A 25,470-nucleotide genomic window follows, 5' to 3' on the forward strand; every position below is an offset into this window, starting at 1 on the left:
TGGAGTTTGTCTGTGAGGATGGTGGGTTTGTCTGTGAGGATGGTAGGTTTGTCTGTGAGGATGGTGGGTTTGTCTGTGAGGATGGTGGGTTTGTGAGGATGGTGGGTCTGTCTGTGAGGATAGTGGAGTTTGTCTGGGAGGATGGTGGAATTTGTCTGGGAGGGTGGTGGAGTTTGTGAGGATGGTGGGTTTGCCTGTGAGGGTGGTGGGTTTGTCTGTGAGGATGGTGGAGTTTATCTGTGAGGCTGGTGGGTTTATCTGTGTGGATGGTAAACCATTACCTTCAAGTCTATTCCAAGTCATGACGACCCTATAGGATGGAGTAGAACTTCCACATGGGGTTTCCAAGGAGCAGCTGGTGGATTTGGACTGGCAGCCTTTTGGTTAGCAGCCAAGCTCTTAAGCACTGCCCCACCAGTGCTCTGTGTGTGTGGTAGGGAGCAGTAGTGGAGAGGCCCCTGCAGCCCTGGTTATTTCTATTAAATTTTCCTCTGTAGGAAAAGTGCCATCAGTACTGGCCGGACCAGGGCTGCTGGACATACGGAAACATCCGCGTGTGTGTGGAAGACTGCGTGGTCCTGGTGGACTACACCATCAGGAAGTTCTGCATCCAGTCCGTAAGCATCTGGAATTACCGACTTGGGACAGGTCATTGTGGTTGCTCACAATGTCAATGGTTAATGCGCTTGTATGTTTTCTACTACGAACAGCTTTGTACCCACAGTGTTGCCAGGGTTCTAGCTGAGGTGGCGGGGGTGGAGGGGATGGTGCTGTGGCTGGAGGGTGGAGGATGTGGCCAAGCAGAGATGGGTGGGTGGACGTGAGTAGGCAGTAGATGTGAGTCAGCAGAGGTAGGCCTGAGATAGGTGTTCATGAGTCTGCAGAGTAAGATACAAGCTCCTAGAAGCTCCTGGCCCCAGGGGCCTTTCTGGGCTTCCCCAGGAGGATGCCAAGCCAGTTGGGGGGCATGGAAGTTGAAGGTCCCCTCCCTGTAGCATGCTAGAATTGTGAGGCAGGAATCCAGGTCTTTCCACAGTTTTTAAATTATATCTGCAACTCCCTCATTATTTTTCATACTTATTTCCTTTAAAAAAAAAAAATTTAGCTCCCTGCAAAAAGGATTTAAGGCTGTCTTGAATAAATATGTCTGTGTACAAGGCAGATGAAATCAAAATTTAAGAGCTATAAAAAACTGTAGGAAAGCAGAAGGTTGTTTTATCAGGCATCAAAGATAGAGTGATTAGCATAGTTAATCATAAACTATGTCTCTGAGGTTCCTAGAAGCCAGAGCAATAAGGGGAAAAGGATGAACTTTATCATTCTTATTATGGCCTCTCTCCCAGACACACACACATACACACACACACGTGCACTTCCAAGTACTTCGTTCATAGTTCCTGGGCTGGGGCAGCAGAGAACCAACTCCTAGACTCTGAGGAGCAAAAGCTGAAAGAAGCTCTGAGGCAGCCTGGGGTGTGAGTAGGCCGACCACATCATCTCTTTCAAAATTAAGACAAATTTGAGAGTGAAAGGAGGTGCTGTCAGTAGTGGCAGGACCACAGGCATAGTGGGTCCCATCCCAAGCATATGGGCACGGCAGCCTGCCTACCAGTGGGCCTGTGAGCCTCAGACCAGCTGTGGGGGTGGCTTCTGACTCGAGGCCAGCCTGGCCTGGACTGTGACAGGTGCCCCCTGGCCCTGCTCCGCTGCCCCCTCAAGCAGCCATAGCACCATCTGCAGCAGGTTCTCCTGTCTCAGGGACCCCGCCCCAACCCACATGCACCGTGGCTGCCCCAGCCTTGGGGACAGGGAGCCATCTGAGCATCATCAGAGCAGATGCTGGGGGGGGAGGGGGGTTGTGTGTGAGACTGACATCCATTCATGGGTGCCTGTCCCCGCAGCTCCCTGATGGCTGCAAAGCCCCGAGGCTGGTCTCCCAGCTGCACTTCACCAGCTGGCCCGACTTCGGGGTGCCTTTCACACCCATCGGAATGCTGAAGTTCCTGAAGAAAGTGAGGACGCTCAACCCCACGCATGCCGGGCCCATAGTTGTCCACTGCAGGTACTCAAGCTGGGCATTGGGTGGGCCACTGTCCTCTGAGGGCTAACGACTGGTGGATCGTGTCGGGGGAGAGGAGCAGGCAAGGGTGTGAGAGTATTGCCCCATATGACCCGTGGACCATGTTAGGGGGAGAGGAGCAGGCAGGGGCATGAGAGCATCGCCCCATCTGAGCACACATGCACCTTTACCAAATGGCAGTTCTGGGGACCCCAGAGAGTGACAGAAGTCAGAGGTGGAGGGGACTGAGCCTCTGCTCACTCCACGGTCAGCAAACCCCTTTCTCCATTGCTGTCTAGGGGGACCTCCATGTGGAGAACAGATAAAGCTGAGAGGCCCAGGTTGGTGGTGGCATGGGGCTCGGCCAGTCCACATGGCCCCCTCCTCCCACAGAGAACCCCCAGGCCCTGCCCCCCAGGAGACACAGATGGAAACCAGATTCTACAGGAGCCCCAAGTCTTCATAGGAGAGCCCACTGAGGCTCTGAGCAGCTGGGAGACGTGCCCAAACCCTGAATAGTGCCCAAGGCAGGAGCAGATCCATTACCACGGCCACCACCACCATCACCATCACCACAGCCACCACCACCACCACGGCTGTCACTACCATGGCCAGCACATTACCACGGCCACTGCAGTGGTTCTTCCTTAGGTTGTGAAAAAGTAGGCTCCCGAAATGACCGCTTCTCCCAGAACATGTCCCCACTTAGCTTTGTCCCCCTCTGCATCCACTGGCTATTCTTCACGTTGGTGTTTTATCCGCTGGGGGCATCCCAAGCTGCAGAGGCGGAGCACAGACCTCTCCCCTCAGAAGCACGTGTGCAAATGCTTCTGCTGTGGAAACCGTGCACATGGAAAGGCCCCAAGTTCCGGCTGGTTGACCAGCTCATGCATTTTGTGTTTTGAGACAAAGACAAGTAGCACCCTTTGCCAACCGGCTGTCCTCTTGGTGGACACCCAGTCAGAACCTGAAGGTGCCGGCCATGCCTCCCGCCCCAGCCCAGCTCCTCCTAGAGCTCCTGCAGTGTTTCTCATTGCTGAGGAGGCAGGGACGGTGAGGTTGGGAGTCCGAGGGGAGCCCCGGTGTCCTGCCCACACAGGAGCCTAGGGGCCATGAGTTAACTATCTTTGGGTCTCAGTTTTCTACACTGTGGAAGGGAAGGCAAATGGTTAACATGCTCACCTAATAACTGAAAGGTGAGAATTTCCAGTCCACCCAGCAGAGCCTCGGAAAAAAGGCCTGGCAGTCTACTTCAAAGACTCAGTCATTGAAAACACAAGCAGCACAGTTCTACTCTGACACACATGGGGTCATGAGGAGTTGAAGTCCATGCGGAGGCTACTGTTCATTGTTTTTTGTAAAGACTCCTCCCAGGGCCTATTGTGTTTTATCTGCTCTCCTCATGAGGTGTGAGGGGAATTCGTCTTGACTGGCTGAAGAACTTAGAGCAGTAGCCCCGTCCCCATCAAAGAGGAAAGTGCTCGACAAGACCAAAAGCAAAACAAAGCAAAACCTACTGCCATCGAATAGATTCCGACTGACAGGGACCCTATAGGACAGAGTAGAACTGCCCCATAGGGTTTCCACGGAGCAGCTGGTGGAAACTGCCTACCTTTTGGTTAGTAGCCAAACACTTAACCACTGTGCCACCCGTAACAAGACAAAAAAAAAAAAAAAAAAAACAAGGGGCTGTTAATTCCTAAGTTGTGAGCCTTTTCATTAAAAATATCACTTTGTTTTTAATGAAGTTAATACAGCAGTAGCTGGACAGAGGAAACCAAGCTCAGCCTGCCTGACTGTGACCCCCGAGCTCTCTGTCTGCAGTTCTGTTAGCCAAGCTCAGGCCACCCAACTGTGACCCCTGGGATCTGCCTGTAGTTCTGATAGCCAAGCTCAAGCCAACCGACTGTGACCCCTGAGCTCTGTCTGCAGTTCTCAAAGCCAAGTTCAGCCCACCCGACTGTGACCCCCAGGCTCTCTATCTGCAGTTCTTATAGCCAAGCTCAGGCCACCTGACTCTGACCACTGGGCTCTGTCCACAGTTCTGATAGCAGCGGCACATGGGGGCCTGGGCTTTTGGGTTATTTGTTCATGAACGTTGGCTAAGCGCCATCTGTGTGCCCTGTCCTGGGTGCTGGGGAGGTGACCATGAGCAAGAACAGCTCGCTCGCCTGCTCTGTGTCAGAGGAGACCAGAGGCAGGGCCGGCACAGCAGGGCAGCACTGGGAGCCTGCCCAGGAGGGCGGTAAGGGGTGTACTGGGAGGGAAAAGACACCCAGGTCCAGGAACGGGGGGCAGCTTCCAAAAGAAAGGTTGTCTTGCAGAGGCCTCTAGGACGAGCAGGCACCAGCCAGCCAAGGGGTGGGCATCAGGATCTCAGAGGGAGCGAAGAGCCTGGGCAGAGACTGGCCAAGTGGTCTGCTGCCTCCCATTCAGAACACCCAGGGCTCAGAGGTGGCCGGCCTGGCCCAGAAGCTCCTTGCTTATGAGAGAAAAAAAACGTTGTCATCAAGTTAATTTCTACTCCTGGCAACCCCATGTTTTGAAGAACCTGGAAAACCCATGTCAAGGATGACGCTGAGAAAAAAAAAAAATTCCAGTTTCACAAGTGGTAACAAGACAGAGTCTGGTAAGAAAGGAAAAAATGACTCAGCCCATTCACGGCTACTACAGCAGTTGTTTTTGAGATAACCATTGAGCTACCAGGGCTCCTTCCTCTTCTAGTTACTATAGGGTCACTATGAGTCCGAATCAACTCAGTGGCAACGGGTTGGGTTTGTTTTGTTTTGTGGGATAATTTGAGATCATGGTGCTAGGACTGCAACGCCCCCTGGTGTCCACATAATAAACTTCCCATTTATTAATCAAAGAAAAGTGTATCTAGCAACTTTGGGGTGTAAGTCTCCCGATTTACGGTCTGTCCTCTGTCGTGGTCTGCAGGCATCTTCCAGGGCCCCGTCCTTTACCTGGGGGCAATGATTCACCATATGGTGTCTCCCTTTTCCCCCCCCAGCGCGGGTGTGGGCCGGACAGGCACCTTCATCGTGATTGACGCCATGATCGATATGATGTACGCGGAGCAGAAGGTTGACGTCTTCGAGTTTGTGTCGAGAATCCGCAATCAGCGCCCTCAGATGGTTCAAACTGACGTGAGTAATAGTTCCCTTTGGCCCAGCCCCTGCTCTGTGTTTGAGCTCCAGAAAGCAAGCACAGAGGTCCTTGGCACCCCACAGCTCTATGCTAACCTGGTCCCTTTCACCTCACAGCCCTGTGCTAACCTGGTGCCTTGCACCCCACAGTTGTAGGCTAACCCAGTGCCCTGTACCCCCCCCCCAGCTGTGGGCTGACCCTATGCCCTGTACCCACCCCCCCCCAGCTGTAGGCTAATCCTGTGCTCTGCACCATACAGTTGTCGGCTAACCCAGTACCCTGCACCCCCGGGCCATAGGCTAACCAGTGCCTTGTGGCTCCCAGCCTGCTCCATAACAGTGAGCACTGGTGTTTGATGGCAGGTAACACCTGTCCAGGAGCACTTCTGGGTCAGAGCACCTGGCTCCACTGCTGGCTGGTCTCCTCATTCCCCTGGGACCTTGGGTGATTCCCTCACCCCCTGTGCCCACATGCCCCCCTATGAAGTGGGGGGTGATTGTACTACCACCGTTGTGATGGTACCTGGCAAGGAGAAAGCCCTCAGTAAACGCTAGCTGTTGTTACCGTCTTTACTCATGGGTCAGAATGGTCCTTGGAAATGGCCGTTGATCTGACTTGTGCCCCTAAACCTCCTCCCCTCAGCCCCTTTGGGGCTGGGCTCCAAGCGGCCGAGGCTGCCGGATGGAGTCGAGAGTGCTGGTTTTCCCTCGGGCCCCCACAGATGCAGTACACGTTCATCTACCAAGCCTTACTGGAGTACTACCTCTACGGCGACACCGAGCTCGACGTGTCCTCCCTGGAGAAGCACCTGCAGGCGCTACACGGCTCCGCCAGCCACTTCGAGAAGATAGGGCTAGAGGAGGAGTTCCGGGTAGGTGCCAGCGGGCGTCACTTCCTCAGGGTGGGTGGCTGGGCTTGGTCGTACAGGAAACAAGGAAAACAGGTGACTGTTCAAACGAAGCCACGGTCAACCACTTCCCTTCTTGTTTGACCCAGAAGAGGCAGGGGAGATGCCTGGCCTGGGACTCCAGGGAGGAAGAAGCAGAGTGCCTCAGTGCTCAGACCCACATGCAGGGAGCCAGCCTTGCAGGCATTTCCAAGACCAAGGCCCTGGCTGCCGAGGGAGCAGATATTTCCTATTAACTGGTGGCCTGCAAGTAGTACTGGCATATGATGGAGTGATTCGCTCAGGGGTGTCAGAATTTTAACCTGTCGTTATTTTTCTAACTGCAGAAATTGACAAATGTCCGGATCATGAAAGAGAACATGAGAACAGGCAACTTGCCGGCAAACATGAAGAAAGCCAGGGTCATCCAGATCATCCCGTGTAAGGCAGCCCCGGGGACAGGCTACACATCTTAACCTCCACAGCAGGGCTGCCACAGGGCGGACCCCGGTGGCCTCAGTCCTTGAGAAGCTGTTGACCCTCTCCCTCTGTGGGCCGGGGATTGGCCCAGGGGCCAGGGCTGGGGGCTCCTAGGTACTTTGAAGGTGTTGGGAGGAGAAGACTCACCTGGGAAGCAATGAGGGACCAGACCGTCCTCATGTGTCAGGGCAGCTGTGACAGGGCTTAGGGGCAGGAGGGGGTGGCCAGGCTGGGACTGCCAGGCAAGCATCTTTTACACAGATGGGGTCTAGCCGGCAAGGAGCTGGGTCAGGGCCTGAGGTGAACTCAATTGGGCTCTCCTGGGAGAACCTATGGCCTTTGGGAGAGCAAGGAAATGGGAATATCCTGGGGCAGAGTCACGACACTAACCTGGGTGAGAGCAGCTGAAGGACAGGCTGGACGGGCGGGAAGCAGGTACGATGGGCGCGCTGGGGAACCAGGTCTCACTGGTGGGGAAGAAAGACAAAGCCAGAAACCCGGGGAAGCAGCAGACTCCACAGAGAGCTGAGGTACTGTTGGGGGTGCGGTGGGCACCTGGCTTGAGGGGAGGAGGACGTGTCCATTCTAGACACTCTCTTTGATAGAGTCAGATTTCCTGAAACACACTCTGTCTTCAAACATCTGTAAACAGGCCCACTTCGGTAGGTTGCAGGGGGCGGTGGTGGTCCAGTGGTACAATTCTCACCTTCCACGCAGGAAACCCAGGTTCAATTCCCAGCCATGCATCTCATGCGCAGTCACCACCCATCTGTCAGTGAAGGTTCACATGTTGCTAGGATACTGAAGATGTTTCAGCAGAGCTTCCAGACTAAGACAGACTAGGAAGACAGGCCTGGTGATCTATTTCTGAAAATCAGGCAATGAAAATCCTGTGGCTCACAATGGTCCGACCTGCGACTGATCATGGAGATGGCACAGGACTGGGAAGCATTTTGTTCCACTGTGCATGGGGTCGCCATGAGTCAGGGCCAACTCAAAGACAGCTAACAACAATAGGCCACAGCCCCAGCAGCCAGAATATATGCCACAGGGTGGTCATAAATGCAAGGGGCTGGGCACAGCCTCCCTGAGCTCCAGATACTTGATTCTTGGGCCTGCGACGTTCTGACAGCAGCTTCATGACGCTGGCTGCCTGCATGCACTCTTTTTATTCCTTAAATGCAGCATTTTTAATGCTCATAGTGTGGTATGTATTACATCAATTCAGGAAAAGTAAAAACGGCAACTGGATTATTTTCAAAGCTTCACCATAAAACAAAACTTCCCTGGGCCACCTTAACCAACACTATAAAGTAATCTTTCAGAATTGACCTGTTCTTAGTGATTTTATTAAGAGGTTTTATATTTTGGAAGCTCGTAGCAACAGGTCAAAGTGTGTAAAGCAGGATAGTGTTTGTGCTGACGAAACAAACATATTCTTTTGTAGATGACTTCAATCGCGTGATCCTTTCCATGAAACGGGGTCAAGAATACACCGACTACATCAACGCATCCTTTATAGATGTAAGTGTAGTGGCCCCGCGTGTGCCGTGAGAAGACGCATGCTCCGCCGTCATATACAATCACACAGACTCGGCGTTAGCTCGTTTTCACAATCAGGAAGAACTGACACACCTCCAGAAATTCAAACCATTTTATTAGCAGAATTCCTCACTTAAAAAAAGTAAACAGAGTACTTTGGAAATTGAAGAATATAGACTCGTTGCTAAGTAATTTGCTATGTTTTCATTCTGCTTTTAACGGATGGTTACTAAATAGACACCAGGAGATATTTTTCTTGTATATATGTTTAAGCAGAAGTTATACATCCAGTGCTTTCTTGCCGTCTCTTGGTTGATTTCTGCCACGGCCACCCAGTCAGACAATAGACTGAGCCTGTTCAGGACTCGCGGGTATTGGCTGTCTTCGTGTCCAGTGGCAGGAATGGGTTAACCAGTAAGCCTGGTACGCACAGGATTACAGTAAGCAAGGTACGCACGGGCTTAATTTTGCTTACTTTACTAATCTGTAGTGATTACATCAATCCATGACAAATAAAAAATGGCAACTGGATAATTTTCAAAGCTTCACTATAAAACGAACTTCCCTGGGCCATCTTAATTAACCTACCATGAAACCAAAAAACCAAACCCAGTGCCGTCGAGTCGATTCCGACTCATAGCTACCCTATAGACAGAGCAGAACTGCCCCATAGAGTTTCCAAGGAGCGCCTGGCAGATTCGAGCTGCTGACCCTTTGGTTAGCAGCTGTAGCACTTTACCACTAAGCCACCAGGATTTCCATCTACCATAAAGATGTGGTAAAACCCATGTAAAATTGTTCACTACAGATCAGTAAATAAGGACAAATAAGCCCGTGAGACCCTTCCTTATTGGGTAACCCGTCCCTGCCCAGTGGGTTTAGCAGCTGTGTAGGCAGGAAGGGGCCTTGCAGACAAGAATTTGTTGTTCTGTTTCATAGATGAGAAAACTGTGCTAAAGCTCCTGTGGGTCCTTGTAACCCACTTCCTCTAACACCCAGGGCTCTACTCACGCCATAGTGCCCATTTAGGTATAAGATAAAAACAAGCCAGAATCAAAGCCACCAGGTGCTTCTTCTTAGGTGGCTGCAGGTGACCGGCAGCTCAGGCACCCACCTTAAGTGACCTCAGTGCTGGGGTGCAGGTGTAGCCGTGGATGACCCTGGTGCTGGGGTGCAGGTGTGGATGTGGGTGACTCCAGTGCTGGGGTACAGGTGTGGACATGGGTGACCCTGGTGCTGGGGTGGAGGTTAGAGACTTGAGATCCAAGGGGGACCTTGCCAGGTCCTGGGCATCCAAAAGTCAGCACGTGTCCAGCTGGGACTAGGCTTGGCCGTGGAAGCTGGAGAAGCTTCTCCCTCAGCAGCCCTGTGCCATGTTGCACTTAACAAAACAAGTCCCATAGTGGAACCAGCCATAGCAGAAACGAACTTGAGCCTCTCTCCCCCATTTGCAGGGCTACCGACAGAAGGATTACTTCATCGCTACTCAGGGCCCGCTGCCGCACACGGTGGAGGACTTCTGGAGGATGGTCTGGGAGTGGAAGTGCCACACGATTGTGATGCTGACTGAGATCCAGGAGCGCGAGCAGGTCGGGGCACTGCCCAGCCCAGCCCCCAGGGGGAGCTGTCTTAAACAGGGCTGTTAGGGAAAAAAAAGCCTCACCTGTTGTCAGTCCTGGAAACGTGTATGTGTATGTGTGCCTCAGATTCTTGGAGGGAGGCTCCTCAGGAGGGAGAGAGGCTGGGGATGAGAAAAGCTTCCCCTTACCCTTTTTATGTTGCTATTGTTGTTGTTGACCCTAAATACCCACTGGCTTTTGTGCTTAATTTACATTTTGTCTCACCTACCTTGCTCTGGTGGCACAGCAATTAAGCACTCGGCTGCTAACTGAAAGTTCAGCGGTTGAAACCCACCAGCCACTCTGAGGAAGGAAAATGTGGCAGTCTGTTTCCGTAAAGATTCCAGCCTTGGACACCCTATGGGGCAGTTCTACTCTGACCTATAGGGTCACTATGAGTTGGAATCAATGGCAACGTGCTTGGTTTGTTTCTTGAAATTCTGCTGTTTTGTGTTTGCCAAGATTGAAGCCTGTTGAAGAAAAAGATATTTTTCACATAAAGTCATAGGCATTGATTCGTGCACTCAGTTAGCATTGCCCTGGGTGAACTGAGTAGGTTAAATGGCTCCCTCTCCCCAGTGACCCACCCATGGCTTCCTTATTTTATTTATTTAATAACGTCATAAATAGCCATGAATCTACCACCCAACAAAAAACCAAACTTTTCCAATCATGTACATCTGTCTGTCTAGGTTCTGCCAAGATGCAACCACCATGCTAGATTTATTTTAGTTTCTTTGCTTTAAGAAAACAAAAACACAACTTTATTGAGCAGTCATTCACATATGGTACAATTCGCCCTTTTAGTATACAATCCCATGGTTTCTAGTAGGTTCACAGAGTTGCACAACCATCAACACTATCAAATGTCAGAATATTTTCATCACCGCAAAAGAAATCTCATTAGCGGTCACCCCCCACCTCCACGCCCCCACCCCCAGCCCTAAGCAACCGGTAGCCTAGTACCTGTCTCCGTGAAATCGCCTGTCCTGGACACTTCCTATCAATGGAACCATGCGGCAGATGGTCCTTTTTGTCTGGCTTCTTCCACTGAGCATAGTATTTTCAAGGTTCATCCACGTTGTAGCATGTATCAGGGCTTATTCCTTTTTATTGCCCAGTCAGACTCCATTGTGTGGCTAGACCACGTTTCGTTTACTCACTCCTCAGCGGATGGACATTTGAGATGTTTCCACTTTATAGCTGTTAGGGGCAATGCTGCTATGAATATTCAGGTACAAGGTTTTGTGTGTTTTCATTTCTCATGGGTCTATACCTGGGAGTGGAAATGCTGCTTCATATGGTAATCCCATGTTTAACGTTTTGAGGAACTGCTAAAATGTTTCCCATTTTACGTTCCCATCAGCAGTGTGTGAGGGCTCCGGTTTCTCCACTCTTCACCAACACTCCTTTTTATCTGTCTTTTTTATTATAGCCATCCTGAAGGATATGTCCTCTGCCTTTTTTCTTATCTTTTTATCTCATATATATGATGTGTGTGTGTGTGTATGTGTGCCTAAAGAAAATATTCTTTAGTTTTGCTTTTTTTTGAATGTTACGTAAAGGGTATCTTTACAGTATGTAGTCTTATGGGGCTTGCTTTTCCCACTCAGAATTATGCTCCTGAGATTTTCCTAGGGCGATACCTAGAGCTGGGGTTCATTCATCGTTATCACTGCATAGTATTCCACTGAACAAACTGTAGTCCGTTCATTTTCCTCTTCTCTTGTTGTGGGCTTTTGGGTTGTTGCCATTTTGTTGTTTTATGCACACTGATGCCTGTACATTCTTGTACATGCCTCCTGCTGCACAAAAACTAGCATGTCCCCAAAAGACAGAAGGCTGCCCGGAGGGAATGTCGAAGTTGAATATGCAGGATAATACCTAATTGCTTTCCCATGTGGCTGTAGTAATTCACACTGCCACCAACAATGTGTAAGGGATACCGTTCAGCTACACACTTGGTGTTGTCAGGCTTCCTAATTTTTGCCGATGGAACAGGTGGGGGTGGCATCTCTTGGTGGCTTTCCCCTACATGTCTCTGATTCCCACGAGGTTAAACATCAACCTTCTGTTTATGGAGGACATGCTTCCTCTTGTGAAAAACCCATATTCCTGCCTTTTAACCATTTTTATTTTTTATGTTCATTTTTTTGCCTTTTTACTCTCGATTTATAGGTGTTCTTTACATATTCTGAAGCTCTGGTGGTGCAGTGGTTAAGAGCTTGGCTGCTAACCAAAAGGTCGGCAGTTCGAATCCACCAGCTGCTCCTTGGAAACCCGGTGGGGCAGTTGTACTCTGTCCTATTAAAAAAAAAAAAAAAAAAGTTCTACTCTGTCCTATAGGGTCACCATAAGTCAGAATGGACTTGACAGCAATGGGTTTTTTTTGTTTGTTTTACATATTCTTGGTACTAACCCTTTGTCAATTCAATATATTGCAGACATCTCGTCCCAGTTTATGGTCCGTCTTTTCACTCTTTTAGTGACACCTTTTGATGAAAAGAAGTTAATTTTCACATAATGTTTCCATCTTTTGTGTTGTAGTCAGCTTTCCTTGTGTCTTGTTTAGTATGTTCTTCCATACGCCAAGGCGAAATCCTTCTGCTAAGGATCTCACAGCTTTGCTCTGGACCTTAAGTCTTAACCCATGTGGGCTGATTTTTATTAAGGGGCAAGTCTACTACTCATGGTAGCACAGTGGGCACAGCCCACCTCCAGGAGGATTGGGGACATTCATATCAGCCCAAGTAGGCTATGAGTTACAGGTTCAGTCTCATTTTCCCGTAGAGAAAACCAGTTTTTCCAGCTCCATGTATTGAATAGTCTCTCTTTTCTGACATGAAACTCTGCACGTATCAAAGTTCCGTGTACACATGCATGTCAATTTCTAGACTCTTGATTCTGTCCCCTTGGTCAATGGGCCTGAACAGTCCTTCATATTTGCACCCAGGTGTTGTTTTCTCGGTCAGATGAAATACTTTAAATGATTTGAGAGCAGTTTGCATCATAGAGTCACAGTAGCTAGCCACACATTATTTTACCACCAGACTTAAAATTGTAATTTTGCCCCCAAGGAAAAATGCTACCAGTACTGGCCAGCAGAGGGATCGGTTACTCATGGTGAAATAAGCATCGAGATAAAGAGCGACGCCCTGTCTGATGCCATCAGCGTGCGAGACTTCCTGGTCACCTTCAGCCAGGTAGTCTTGCCTGGGCTCTTTGTACTCTTGCAGATGGGGCCAGCCGCAGTTGTCACAGGGTTCTGCTGGGCCTTGTACCAAATGTGGCCCCCCACCTGCTGTGCCCCTTCCTCCCTTCCCTGGGTCCCACTTCATCACTGTTGGTCAGTGTGTTCAGTAGGAAGCCACGTTGCCAAGTGGCAGATCCCCGTAAAGTACTGGCAGGACCCCCATAGTAACCTGGTCCTTGCTGGGGTGGTGGGGCAGAAGGGCCCCTCAGAGGGGCCCCCCAGTGGGCTTCCCTGCCCCCAGTACCCACTGCAAGAAATGCAGTCAGCCAGGAATGGGGGATACAAGGGTGAAGGAAGCACAGGAACTCTGCCAGGCCCCCTCCAGGTGGCCGTCTCAGAGCCCCGACGTCCACCTTCCCCTCTGGTCCTGAGCATGGCCAGGATCACAGTGCTGGCACTGCTGGCTTGGGGAGCAGCTGCCTGGTGAGGAATAGAAACTCTCCAGGTAAACACTGAGAAAGATGACCTCTAGAAGGTCAGTCAGCAGAGCCCAGTGCCCAGATCTTTCTCCTCACACCAGTAGCAGAGCCGTCCAGTGCTGCTGGCTCAATGACCACTCACCCCAACCCTCTGACGGTAATGGAGGGCCTGGCTCCCCAAGGACAAGCTACTGCCCCTTCTCTCAGGCAACACTGCCAGACTCTGTAGCTGGACAGGCAGGGCCTCTGCTGTCCTGGTCCCCACCCCCCCATAGATGGTCAGCCAGGGCCTCTGCTGTCCTGGCCCTCCCCCATAGGTGGTCAGGCAGGGCCTCTGCTGTCCGGGTCCCCCTCCCCCATAGACAGTCAGGCAGGGCCTCTGCTGTCCTGGTCCCCCCCACCCCATAGACGGTCAGGCAGGGCCTCTGCTGTTGTGGTCCCCCCCACCCCATAGACGGTCAGGCAGGGCCTCTGCTGTCCTGGTCTCCCCCACCCCATAGACGGTCAGGCAGGGACTCTGCTGTCCTGGTCTCCACTCAGGAGGAGGCCAGCAAACTGGGAGTGCAGGGTGAGCGCAGCTGAAGCCAGCCTTGGGCCTTGCGGGAGGGGAGGGTGGCTTACAGCCTGAGTCCAGGAGGGCAGTGGGCTGGGCTGGCCCAGGCGGCACAGTGCTGACACACATGTCCACCTGCAGCCACTGGCCCGGCAGGAGGAGCAGAGCCGCCTGGTGCGCCAGTTCCACTTCCATGGCTGGCCCGAGGTGGGGATCCCTGCGGAGGGCAAGGGCATGATCGACCTCATCGCCGCCGTGCAGAAGCAGCAGCAGCAGACAGGCAACCACCCCATCACTGTGCACTGCAGGTGAGGCCCTGCCCCCATCACCGTGCACTGCAGGTGAGGTCCTGTCCCCATCACCCTGCACTGCAGGTGAGGCCTCAATCCCAGCCCCCCCCACAGGTGAGACCCCTCAAGCGTATCTCCCCCCACCCCGGCAGGGGTCCCTCTGTGTGGGGCCGAAATGGCCTTCATCCCCAACTGAACTGCGGCCACAGGCAGGAGCTTTAGTGTTTTTTTTGTTTTTTTTTTTCTTTTCTCATCTTTTTATATAAGTGAGGGCATACAATATTTATCCTTTTGTGACTGGCTTATTTCACTCAGCATGAGATCTTCAAGCTCCAGGCATACTGTAGCATGTATCAAGACTTCATTTCTCCTGCTGGCTGAGTGGAATTCCATTGTATGTATGCCACATTTCGTTTATCCATTCAGCTGTTGGTGGGCATTTAGGTTGTTTCCACTTTTCAGCTATCGTGAATAGTGCTGCTGTAGACATTGGTGTACAGGTCTCTTTTTGAGTGTCTGCTTTCAAGTCTTTTGGGTATATATCTAGGACTGGAACTGCCGGGTCATATGGTATAGGGTCGCTATGAGTCAGAATCAACTGTATGGCAACAGGTTTGGGTTTTTTGGCTTTATGGTAGTTCTAATTTCAGCTTTTTGAGGAACTACCATAGTTTCCCACAACAGCGTACCATTTTGCATTCCCACCAGCACTGGATAAGGGTTCCAACTGCTGTTTTTATTCTTGAGTGGTGCAAATTTGCTCTTAAGATTTTCTGTGAAGGTCATTTGCCCCCGCCCACGCTCACCGTACCTGTGTGGCCAGCAGAGCCGGGCTTGAGGGGTTTGGGACCCACCAGGTGCACTCCCGGCCTAGCCAGCAGGTGGCGCTCATGCACCGGTCGTCACTCCCTGCTAGGTGCCCTTCTGACCTCTTTTAGAATAAGCTCTAAATAAGTTCTTTCTTGTTCTACTTCCACAAACTCCACCCAAGGCTTAGCATGCACAGGCTGCTGGAGATGCAAGGGTGGACATGACCTGCACCCAGTCCCCAGAGCGTCCCACCTGTCAGAGGCAACACCGGGCAGCTCAGCTCAGCAGGTCCAGAGCCTTAAGGCCAGAGGCCAAGCAGGGTGCAGGGCGGCCTTGGACCCAGAGGGCGCCTGCGGGAGGCCAGCCAACCCCTGCTCTGCTCCTGGCCCACTCACTGGGGCTCCCCAGGAGGGTCTGGGCTCTGATTTTGTGGGACTTATGCAGTTTATCAGGAAAACGATCATCTGAAATGAAACCGACTCAGTTGAGGGTGGGAAGCAACTTTTGTCCCAGAATTCCTGGCAGTGCACCCTCTGCCTTAACATCCCCTAAATCCTGCCTTTCAGCACCACCCATTTAAGCTGGAAGTCCCTAACACAGCAAGGCAAGCTGGTGCTAGCATTACCCCTCCCAAGACCTGGACCAAGGAGCCTTGGCGATGCAGTGGTTAAGTGCTCGGCTGCTAACCGAAGGGTTAGCGGTTCAAACCCACCCAGAGGCTCTGCAGTAGAAAGACCTCAGGATCTGCTTCTGTAAAGATTACAAACTAGGAAACCCTATGGGGAGTTCTACTCTGTCACACGGGATCACTATGAGCCAGAGTCCACTTGACAGCACACAACAACCACAAGACCTGTACTGGCCGGGCTTGTGTTTCCAACAGGTTCCTAGGTGATACCAATGCTATTGATCCAGGGACCCCACTCTGAGAACCACGGACAAACGGGGGACATGACCACACAGCAGCTTAAACACTCACAGCTAGTCCTGATCCTATTCATGAAATATCCATCTACTGTTGTTACTTTGGAGCCCTGGTGGCCCAGTGGTTAAGACCTCTGCTTCTAACCAAAAGGTCGGCAGTTTGAATCCACCAGCTGCTCCTTGGAAACCCTATGGGGCAGTTCTCCTCTGTCCTGTAGGGTTGCTATGAGTCAGAATTGACTTGACAGCAATGGGCTTGGTTTTTGTGTTTGTGTGTGTTTACTGTTAATTGTTAGTGGTTTAGGAATTTTATGTTTGCTTAATTTTGTTCAGAGGTCAAGCTACACATAAATGACCACGAAGATCCCATCAGTTTTTGGTGACCATTGTTTCCATATCAGCGCAAGAGGGTGGGCTGGTTGCTCCTCACAGCCATCTTTGAGTTGGGTTGTCTGCATGAAGCACTTTTTCCCCACAGTGCTGGAGCTGGGCGAACAGGCACATTCATCGCACTCAGCAACATTCTGGAACGAGTAAAAGCCGAGGGACTCTTAGATGTGTTTCAAGCTGTGAAGAGTTTACGACTTCAGAGGCCACATATGGTGCAAACCCTGGTAAGAAATCGAACGATGAGAATGTTTCCAGAAGAGCAGAGAATTATTTTATGTTGTATTTGATGTGTGTTTCATTAAAGGAACTCAAGTATGTGTGGAGGGCGGAGGTTAAGACCCCAAGGAGGAGAGCTAATGGGAACTTTGGCCACGAAAGCTTTACAGACCCCCTTCCTCCCGTGGGTCTCAGGTTCAGGTCTGTTCTCGAGGCAGGAGCAAGGAGAGAGGGCTTATATCTGCCTTTTGGTTACGGAGACCCTGAGATGAAGGCACAGCTGATAGCAACTTCTGAGTCAAAGTGAACTATCATCCTACCACATCCCAGTGTGCGTTAACAAGCTTAGTGTCACAATGTGCCAAAGCAGCATAGGACTTAAAATCCTAGTACTTGTCACGTTCTCTGTGACACTTTTTGAACTGTTTGGACCATATTCCTTGGCTGGTCTCAATCTCAGGATACGCTCCAGGGGCTTAAAGACCCACATAGCGCATCATTGCCCTATACAGTCTTTCATTGTGTGCTGGAAACACACCTCCTTTTCTGGTTTTTAGAGGAACCTCGTCACCAAACTTGGTAATGGCTTCTTCTAAACCAGCCAGTGCACTTTCACGGTCCCCAAAGCTTCCTATTGTAGGACATGTCCTCCTTACCTGCTTCGTCCTCCGTGTAACACTGCACAGAAAGGTGGGAGAGAGCCCTTTGACCCCCTCCCATCTCAGCATGACAGCCAGAGAACCCCCTGAACTGAGGGCAGGCTTGCCTCGCAGGAGCTGGGAAGCCTACTCTGCCGAGTGGGATTTCCGGCCCTGGCTGCACACGCTCACAGGAGAGGGTTCACATCCAGTCGTCCAGGCTGCCCCTTTAACTACCAAAAAAAAAAGACAGTTGCCATCGAGTCGACTTTGACTCATGGTGACCTCATGGCTGGAAATGAGAACCCCTAAAGTCTGCTTTTGGTTCTCCCAAAAGCTTCCCACGTGATCTCAGAACCAAAGTTTCCAATGTGCCTTATCTTTCCCTGGGTGGCACAAGTGGTTGAGCGTGGGACCACGAACTGAAGGGTTGGCAGTTTGAACCAACCCAGAGGTGCCTCAAAAGTAAAGCCTGGTGACCTTCTTCTGAACAGTCACAGCCTTGAAAATACCATGGAGCAGTTCTACTCTGCAACACATGGGTCGTCGTAAGTCAGAATCAACTCGACAGCCACTATCAACAACAAGCCGAGGCTGTCCCAGTTCACAGAGCAGGTGCGTAACCTGGGGCTCAGCTTCTTCTCTGTGCAGCCCAGGAAATTCAGGAGGCTTTCCACTTCAGTCAAAGAAAGCCCATTGTACACAGTGGGGTCACTAGGTGAGTGCAGGGGGTGTGGACTGCACCTGGCAACACTGTCAGAGGGGTGACACCAAAATGACTGTCTATAAAGTTTTTGAGCAGTGCTTCAGCAGAAATTTATCATTTTTCATAAAAATATCCCTGTAGTTAGTTATAACAACAAAAACATTTCTCATATGCCCAGCTCGTTGTTGTTAGGTGCCGTTGAGTCAGTTCTGACGTATAAGGACCATGTGTACAACAGAGGATCAGCAGTTCAAGTCTGCCAGGCGCTCCTAGGAAACTCTATGGGGCAGTTCTACTCGGGCCTATAGGGTCACTATGAGTCGGAATCGACTCAACAGCACTGGGTGTGTGTGTGTGTGTGTGTGTGTGTGTGTGTGTATGTACAACAGAACAATCCTGTGCCATCCTCGCCGTTGTTGCTATGCTTGAGCCCATTGTTGCAGCCACTGATTCAATCCATCTCATTGAGGGTCTTCCTCTTTTTCGATGACCCCCCCCCCCACTTCACCAAGCACAGTGTTCTTCTCCAGGGACTGGTCCCTCCTGAGAACACGTCCTAAGTATGGGAGACAAAGTCTCATCATCCTTGCTTCTAAGGAGCATTCTGGCTGTACCTCTTCCAAGACAGATTTGTTTGTTCTTTCGACAGTCCATGGTATATTCAATATTCTTCACCAACACTTGCAACCCCAGCTTAAATGTATCAATACATCTACAAGGCTAAAACTCTGTGCTAATTTACTTTCTGGACCTTCTAATGCGACCTAGCCACAGCTGTCATTATTACCCAATTACAATGACACTTCAAACCATGTGGTTTCGTCTGCACGTGCTACAAGTAAGCACTGTTGTTTTCATTGCTGCTGGCGTTTCTATAGTCGCCAATTTTGTCAAATTTTCAGATGTTTTAGCTACAGTATTGTGGTAATTTGTATTTGTGAACCTATATCAATAAACTAGTAACTGAAGGAAAAGGAGAGAAATCAAAAAAGGCTTGTGCTTAGTTACTAATAATATTGCATTGTAATTCAATGTAGAAGGATTTTACAAAACAATTTTGTTGCTAGTATTCATATAATCTGAGAAAGATTACATATAAGCAACTTACAACTGTATTTATCACATATTATTCTATGATTAAAATCGATAATAAACATTACTAAGGATTTTGTATGGTCTGGAACAGGAGACAGTCCATGGGGGGAGTGACATCATGAGTCACCACACTAGGTGACACCAACCCTATTGACACCACTGATTGTACATATCAGAACTTTCAAGTTTTTTTGTGTCGCATGCATTAAAACACCAAATAGCGCTGCCATCACCACCAGGCTCCATCCCAACTTGGTCAGACTGAGACTCGTGGAAGAGCCGGGCGGATAATATTTGGCATCTTTCAGCCCAAACACCTTTAACGTTTGTTCAACATGTACTTAGAGAAGAGGCTGAACCGGATGTGCTGCCAAAGCAGAGGGGAGGGTGCAGGGGCTTCTGCTTCCCCAGCCTGGCCTGGGGGCCCACGTCATGTGTCCCGCTGGGCCGGTTACCAGAGTCTGCAACTAACGTCACCGTTTTACCTGACAGGCAGGCTAGCTGCCTTCTGCTGTAACTCAGACCTTTGGAGTTGCTCCCCTGCCCACCGACTTTATACCCACATGGTTTTGGAGCCCTGGTGGCTCAGTGGTTAAAGTGATTGACTGCGAACTGAAAGGTCGGCGGTTTGAAACCACCAGTGGCTCCGAGGGAGAAAGATATGGCAGTCAGCTTCCATAGAGATTCACAGCCTCGGACACCCCATGGGGTTGCTATCAGTTGGAATCAACTCAGTGGCAGTGGGTTTTTGTTTTTTTCTTTTGGTTTTCCAGTAATCACAGTAGGTTCTCCAAGAAAGGTTTGGCAGGTCTCACTTTCTCCATCTCTTTAACTTCTTCTGTCGAGGGCCTGTCGCTGAGGGACCCTTAGGCACCGCCCGCCTGATTCTCATTAACCCACTAACCCACCCTCTAGTCCTACTTTCCTCACAGGGTGGGTGGAAGGACCACAGTTAATAACACGTGAAGATGTTTTAATAAAGTAACGGCTCGTAAAATGTAAGGCACTATTCTTTTGAATCCTAGTAAAATTGATATAATATTCCATTTGTAGAATAAGTTTAGACTTAAAAATAATCTAGATTTTCATTTTACTTTTATAATTTTTTGTTACATTATGAAATTTATCTGACAAAGCTAGTACTCTGATCTTTTTTTTTCCAGTTCAGAACTAGTTGTTTTCCAGTTTAAATATGAATGCTAAAGACGTTGTACAAAGCTGTGGCGCAGCGGTCAAGAGCTTGCTGCTAACCAAAAGGTCGGCAGTTTGAATCCACCAGCCGCTCCTTGGAAACTCTATGGGGCAGCTCTACTCTGTCTTATAAGGTTGCTATAAGTCAGAATGGACTCGATGGCAACGGGTTTTTTGGATTTGGGCTGTAAAATGCGCTAAGTTGAAGCTAAATACTGACAGTTTCTGGGTAGGAAGACAGCTTTATTTGGACGTCCTCGTGTGCCTGATAACAGATGACGCTAATGTGCATAAGGGCATACAGTATTTTAATAATTAGACTTTTTATGTGATTTGTTCATGTTTTTCCTGAGTAAGTTAATCAAAGATTTTTTTTAATGTCATTTTAATGTTTTCTTTTTTTCTTTTTCAGGAACAGTATGAATTCTGCTACAAAGTGGTACAAGATTTTATTGATATATTTTCTGATTATGCTAATTTCAAATGAAGATTCTGCCTTAAAATATTTTTTAATTTAATGGTCAGTATATTTGTAAAGATCACGTTAATTTATTTCACAGTTGACATTAATATTCTTCCTAATTCCTTTGTACATATTTTGTTATGCTTTACAGACCATTAGCTCTGGAACCATTAAATCGTAAATACCCTTTTTTAAAAATTGGAATCACATATTTAGGTCAAATAATATCCCATAAATATTTTTTCTCTGCTAATATCAGTAAATATTCCCACTTTCCGTTAGATTCATATCATTTGATTTCACAAGTTTGGCACTTGGAAATGTTGGTGATCTTAATCTGCTAAGTGTCTTTATCCAAGGTTCTGCACACGAAGTGCACCACTGAGAAAACAGTCGAGGACTCAGAAATCAGCTGAAGATTCAATGTCCTAGCGCTGATTTTACGACCCTGAGCAGCAGCATTTTCTGTTCCCTGTTTGTGAAGATCCAACGTAAATAGGGAAGTTTCTAAAGTCGCCACTTTCAGCTGCTGGGGTTTTTACATTTTAAAGGTCAAAGAGGACGTGCAGGTCTGAAAGGCATTAGCGTAGTGTGTGACTGTACAGAAATACTTAAAAAGCACTTCTTCAAGACCATGTCTGTACAGTCTTAGCTAGATGAGATGATACCTAAATGCTGGGTGGTCCACTTTGCCCATGGCCTTGGGGACAGCAAAGCTGCCCTCCTTGTTCCCTCCCCAGCACACTTTCTGTCCAGCCCTCTGTCTGTGGACTCAGGTAAGCCTCTGAGAATCAAACCCACTGCACCTCCCTGCCTCGCTGTTCTGCCGAAGCCGCCTGTGTGGTCCTGAGCTGTGCCCAGAGGCTCAGCCAAAACCGCCCCCGCCCCCAACATTTGAACAAAGCCCTGCGTTTCACATGAAGAAGCAAGGAGCACACGTTCAGGAAGAAAATAATTGTGTGACCGCAACCAATTACACTGTAAAGTTTCTGAGAAACATTTTGGTATTTAAAAAAATCTCTTGTAGAAAACTAAGATTGTTTGTAAGGCGGAAAAAAATCTTAAAATCTATTTAGATTTATATAGGTTTTTAAAGTCCCGCCCTGTGATATTTAATAAAAGAAAAAAAGAGAGGAGAGAGAGAAATCCTTAACCTAAAAGATAACTTATTTTTGGATGGAAATACTACTGAGACCATTGACACTGGATAGGATGGAACCCACTGCCAGACAGGATTGGCTTACAGGGCAAAAAGAGGGGAAAATGAGTGTCGAATTGTGTAATGTGATAACAATTATCTTTCTATGACCATTAGGTACCTAGCAGATAAGCACAATACAAAAAAAAAAAAAGTAGAAGACATTGGTCTAACTTACTAAGAGCATTTACCATGTGCAATTTTTTGGTACATTTTTGCTTTTCAAGAGCGATAGAAAGGCCTTACTTGACATACCCACTGATGACGGGGTACGCCCTCCTATTGCACTGTTCAACCTCTTTTCATTCCTAGTGTGTGTAGGTGCACCCCAGGGTAGGTGGTTATCTTACTAACAGTATCACAGGGAGCAAGCTTGTCCACGCTCCTGCCAAACCCCACCCACGGGTAAGAGGAGGCACCCAGCCAAGCACACCCAGTGACACCACCATCACCACCGGCTATACCCCTGGGCTGCCTGCTGTCAGCCCCCACCCCTGAACTCTGAGTATGGATTCCGATGGAAGGGAAAATGGAGGGCACTCTGAGAGACGCAGCAGTGGGTGCCATTTGCTTTCACTGTTAAAATCCCAAACCCGGAAGTCTTTCTTTGACTCAAGGGGAAGAAGGGAAACAAGCTTTCATTCAGCACATTAGGCGGAAAACCAGAGCTGGCTTGTTCTGATGGAGGTGACTTGACACTAGCCGTTCATTTGCGAGTTCAAAGTCAAATCCAAGGGGCATAGGTTTTGGCCCACATTTACGAGCCCTTACCCAGAACCGTTTAGGTCCTTTGATGGACTAACTTGCATCTCTTGTATCAAGAAGTCCCTTTAAGGCAAACCTTCTCAGGAGTGTGCTCAGGAAGGTGTCTCCAGGTGTGTATTCCCTGCCCTGTGGTCGTCCCCAGGTGCCTGCTGCTGGGGTCCTGGCACTCGGTTCTGCCCCCTCCTAAAGCGGGAGCCATGGCCCCATAGATGTAGAACTTCCTCCCTGGTTGGAGGCAACATCTGCCCTTGCAGGGGCCCGGTATTGCAGCCTCTGTCAGCGGAGTCTCTGGGTGGTGCAAACAGTTAAACGTTGGCCTACTAACTGAAAGGATGGCAGTTTGAACCCACCCAGGGGCACCTCAGAAGTAAGGCCTGGAGATCTGCTTTCAAGGTAACAGCCTTGAAAACCCTATGGAGCGGTTCTATTCTGCACACGTGGGGTGGCCATGAGTTGGAATCGACTGGACGGCAATGAACAAGAAGCCTCTGTGGAGGCTGCCCCACTTCAAAGAGCAGGTGCATGACCCGAGGGCTCAGCTTCTTCTCGGTGCAGCACAGGAAGTTTACCAGTCCCCCCCCCCCCGCCGCCCTTCGGTTAAAGAAAGCCCGTTGTACACACCAAAACGCTCAAGTTTTTCTATGTTGCATGCATTAAAATGCCAAATAGCGATTGGAAGACAGCCGTTCCGATCCATCTGCTTACCGGTCACCATGTGACCTCTCTACTGTTTGTTTCCATGTGCTCGGCAGAGGCGAATGCACACCCACGTCTGAAGAGGTATTTTTATGTGTTTTTAAAACTTTTTAAAATGAGCCTGACACCTGCGTTTCAGCATTTGGAGACATGTCCATGTTATTATTTTTTTTAATGTATGATTACTGATACTTTTTGTTGTTGTTTAACTAAGATGTGTTTAATTTATGTGCAATCTTTATAATATATATATGTATTACAGTTTCTGCTATCATATTTTCTGTTATTACATTTATAATTTGACCTTGCTCTGATTATAATGCCGGTAAATGTTGCTACATTCTTTGTAGATGCAAATTGCAAGATCTAAAACATTCTGATGCAAGGATAAATCTCTACTTTGACTTTCCGCCTGTGCCTCTTTATTCAAATCTCTTCATTTCATTTTTGTGCCGTAAGCCCTTTTAGACAAGACATTCGCTAGGGGGTGTCAACTGATTTATATAGGTAATTTATTTTAGGATTCTTAAAATGTTGCTCAAAATTACCACATGACCCAGCAATTCCATGTTTAGATGTAGGCCCAAAAGAATTGAAAGCAGGGACTCAAACGGAAACCTGTACACCAAGGTTCATTAATATCACCAATATTCACAATAGCCAAAAGATGGAAACAGCCCAAATGTCCATCAACAGATGATGGATAAACAGAATGTGGTATATACATATCATGGAATATTATTCAGCCATAAAGAAAAATGAGTTTTCCAAATTATGTTTGATGGTTGAAGCAAAAATTCTAAGGCTGTCAGATGTGGTTCTAAATTTATGTGGAGGGAATATTTAAGACAGTTACATAAGCTGGGGAAGGTAAAGGGTTGTAAAAGGAGGTAAGGTTTCTACACTTCATTCAAACTGGTAAATGAAGATACCAGTTGGGTGTGATAAGTTACGTGTATATAATGTAATACCTATACCCCAAGAAAACCCATTGCTGTCAAGTCAATTCCGACTCAGTGATCCTATAGGACAGAATAGAACTACCCCATAGGGTTTCCAAGGAGCAGCTGGTGGATTCAAACTGCCAAACTTTTGGTTAGCAGCTGAGCTCTTAACCACTGTGCCACCAGGACTCTGTAATACCGATAGCAACCACTATAAAAGCTATACAGAGATACTATAAATAAATAAGAATGAAACTGTAAAGAATTGTTCAAGTCACCCACTGGATGGGATGAAAAAGATCACAAAGAAAGGAAAATCAGAGAGAACAAACAGAAAACAAATAAAATAGCAGACTTAAGCCCTAACATACCAATAATGACATTAAATGTAAATGGCTTAAATACACCAATTAAAGGCAGATTGGCAGAGTGGATTAAAAAACACGACCCAACTATATGCTGTCTTCAAGAATCCCATTTCAAATATAACGATATAGATATGTTGAAAGTAAAAGGATGTAAAAGGTGTGTCATGAAAACAGTAATCGAGGAAGCAGGAGTGGCTATATTACAAAAAACTTCAGAGCAAAGAAAATTACTGCCCTCACTAATGTCTTAAACCCCATTGCCTTTTCAATCAGAAATGCCATGGCCTTAATGGAGGGCAGAGCAAATTTAGATGAAGCAAAAAGCAAATGGTTAAATCCTGGGAAAGACACTCAGACTATTTTCCATTCTCATCACTATTGTATTTTAATATTAATGAAGGCACTCAGGTGTCAGAGCCTGACAGTTGTAAAAAGTGGGAGGGTGACTTGAGTGACAGTGCCCTGGTTCATGCTCCCTCCTGGGCAGAGCAGACGCCCTTGTACCCTTGTCCACTTTGGCATTTCTTCACCCTCCAGGGCTCACCCCATGTCTTAGTCATCTAATGCTGTTATACCAGAAATACCACAAGTGGTTGGCTTTAACAAAGAGAAATTTATTCTCTCACAGTTTAGGAAGCTAGAAGTCTGAAGCCAGGGTGCTGCTCCAGGGGAAGACTTCCTGTCTCTGTCGGCTCCAGGGGAAGGTCCTTATTATCCATCTTTTCCAGTCAAGAAGCTTCTCAGCACAAGGACCCTGGGTCCAAAGGACGTGCTCTTCCCCTGTGTTGAGTAACAACCCAGCAGCATCTGGATCC

The 25,470-nt window shown here is 48.6% G+C and overlaps 1 protein-coding gene across 5 annotated transcripts in view; it reads left to right on the forward strand.

The window, feature by feature from the left end:
- Window positions 1–23,752, forward strand: part of PTPRE (protein tyrosine phosphatase receptor type E) — a 169,409-nt gene extending 145,657 nt beyond the window's left edge. For all 5 annotated transcript variants that reach the window (XM_049854853.1, XM_049854852.1, XM_049854854.1 and 2 more), the window contains 11 exons: window positions 498–617; window positions 1,902–2,062; window positions 5,073–5,208; window positions 5,931–6,080; window positions 6,443–6,536; window positions 8,023–8,099; window positions 9,572–9,706; window positions 12,814–12,939; window positions 14,103–14,269; window positions 16,464–16,599; window positions 20,634–23,752. In XM_049854853.1, the coding sequence (XP_049710810.1) occupies window positions 498–617; window positions 1,902–2,062; window positions 5,073–5,208; window positions 5,931–6,080; window positions 6,443–6,536; window positions 8,023–8,099; window positions 9,572–9,706; window positions 12,814–12,939; window positions 14,103–14,269; window positions 16,464–16,599; window positions 20,634–20,708 (1,377 nt within the window). In that variant the 3' untranslated portion in view covers window positions 20,709–23,752. The remainder of the gene's footprint in view (window positions 1–497; window positions 618–1,901; window positions 2,063–5,072; window positions 5,209–5,930; window positions 6,081–6,442; window positions 6,537–8,022; window positions 8,100–9,571; window positions 9,707–12,813; window positions 12,940–14,102; window positions 14,270–16,463; window positions 16,600–20,633) is intronic.
- Window positions 23,753–25,470: the final 1,718 nt, after the last annotated feature.

Source organism: Elephas maximus, chromosome 16 (assembly GCF_024166365.1).
Source record: "Elephas maximus indicus isolate mEleMax1 chromosome 16, mEleMax1 primary haplotype, whole genome shotgun sequence".
In the NCBI taxonomy this organism is placed as follows: domain Eukaryota; kingdom Metazoa; phylum Chordata; class Mammalia; order Proboscidea; family Elephantidae; genus Elephas; species Elephas maximus.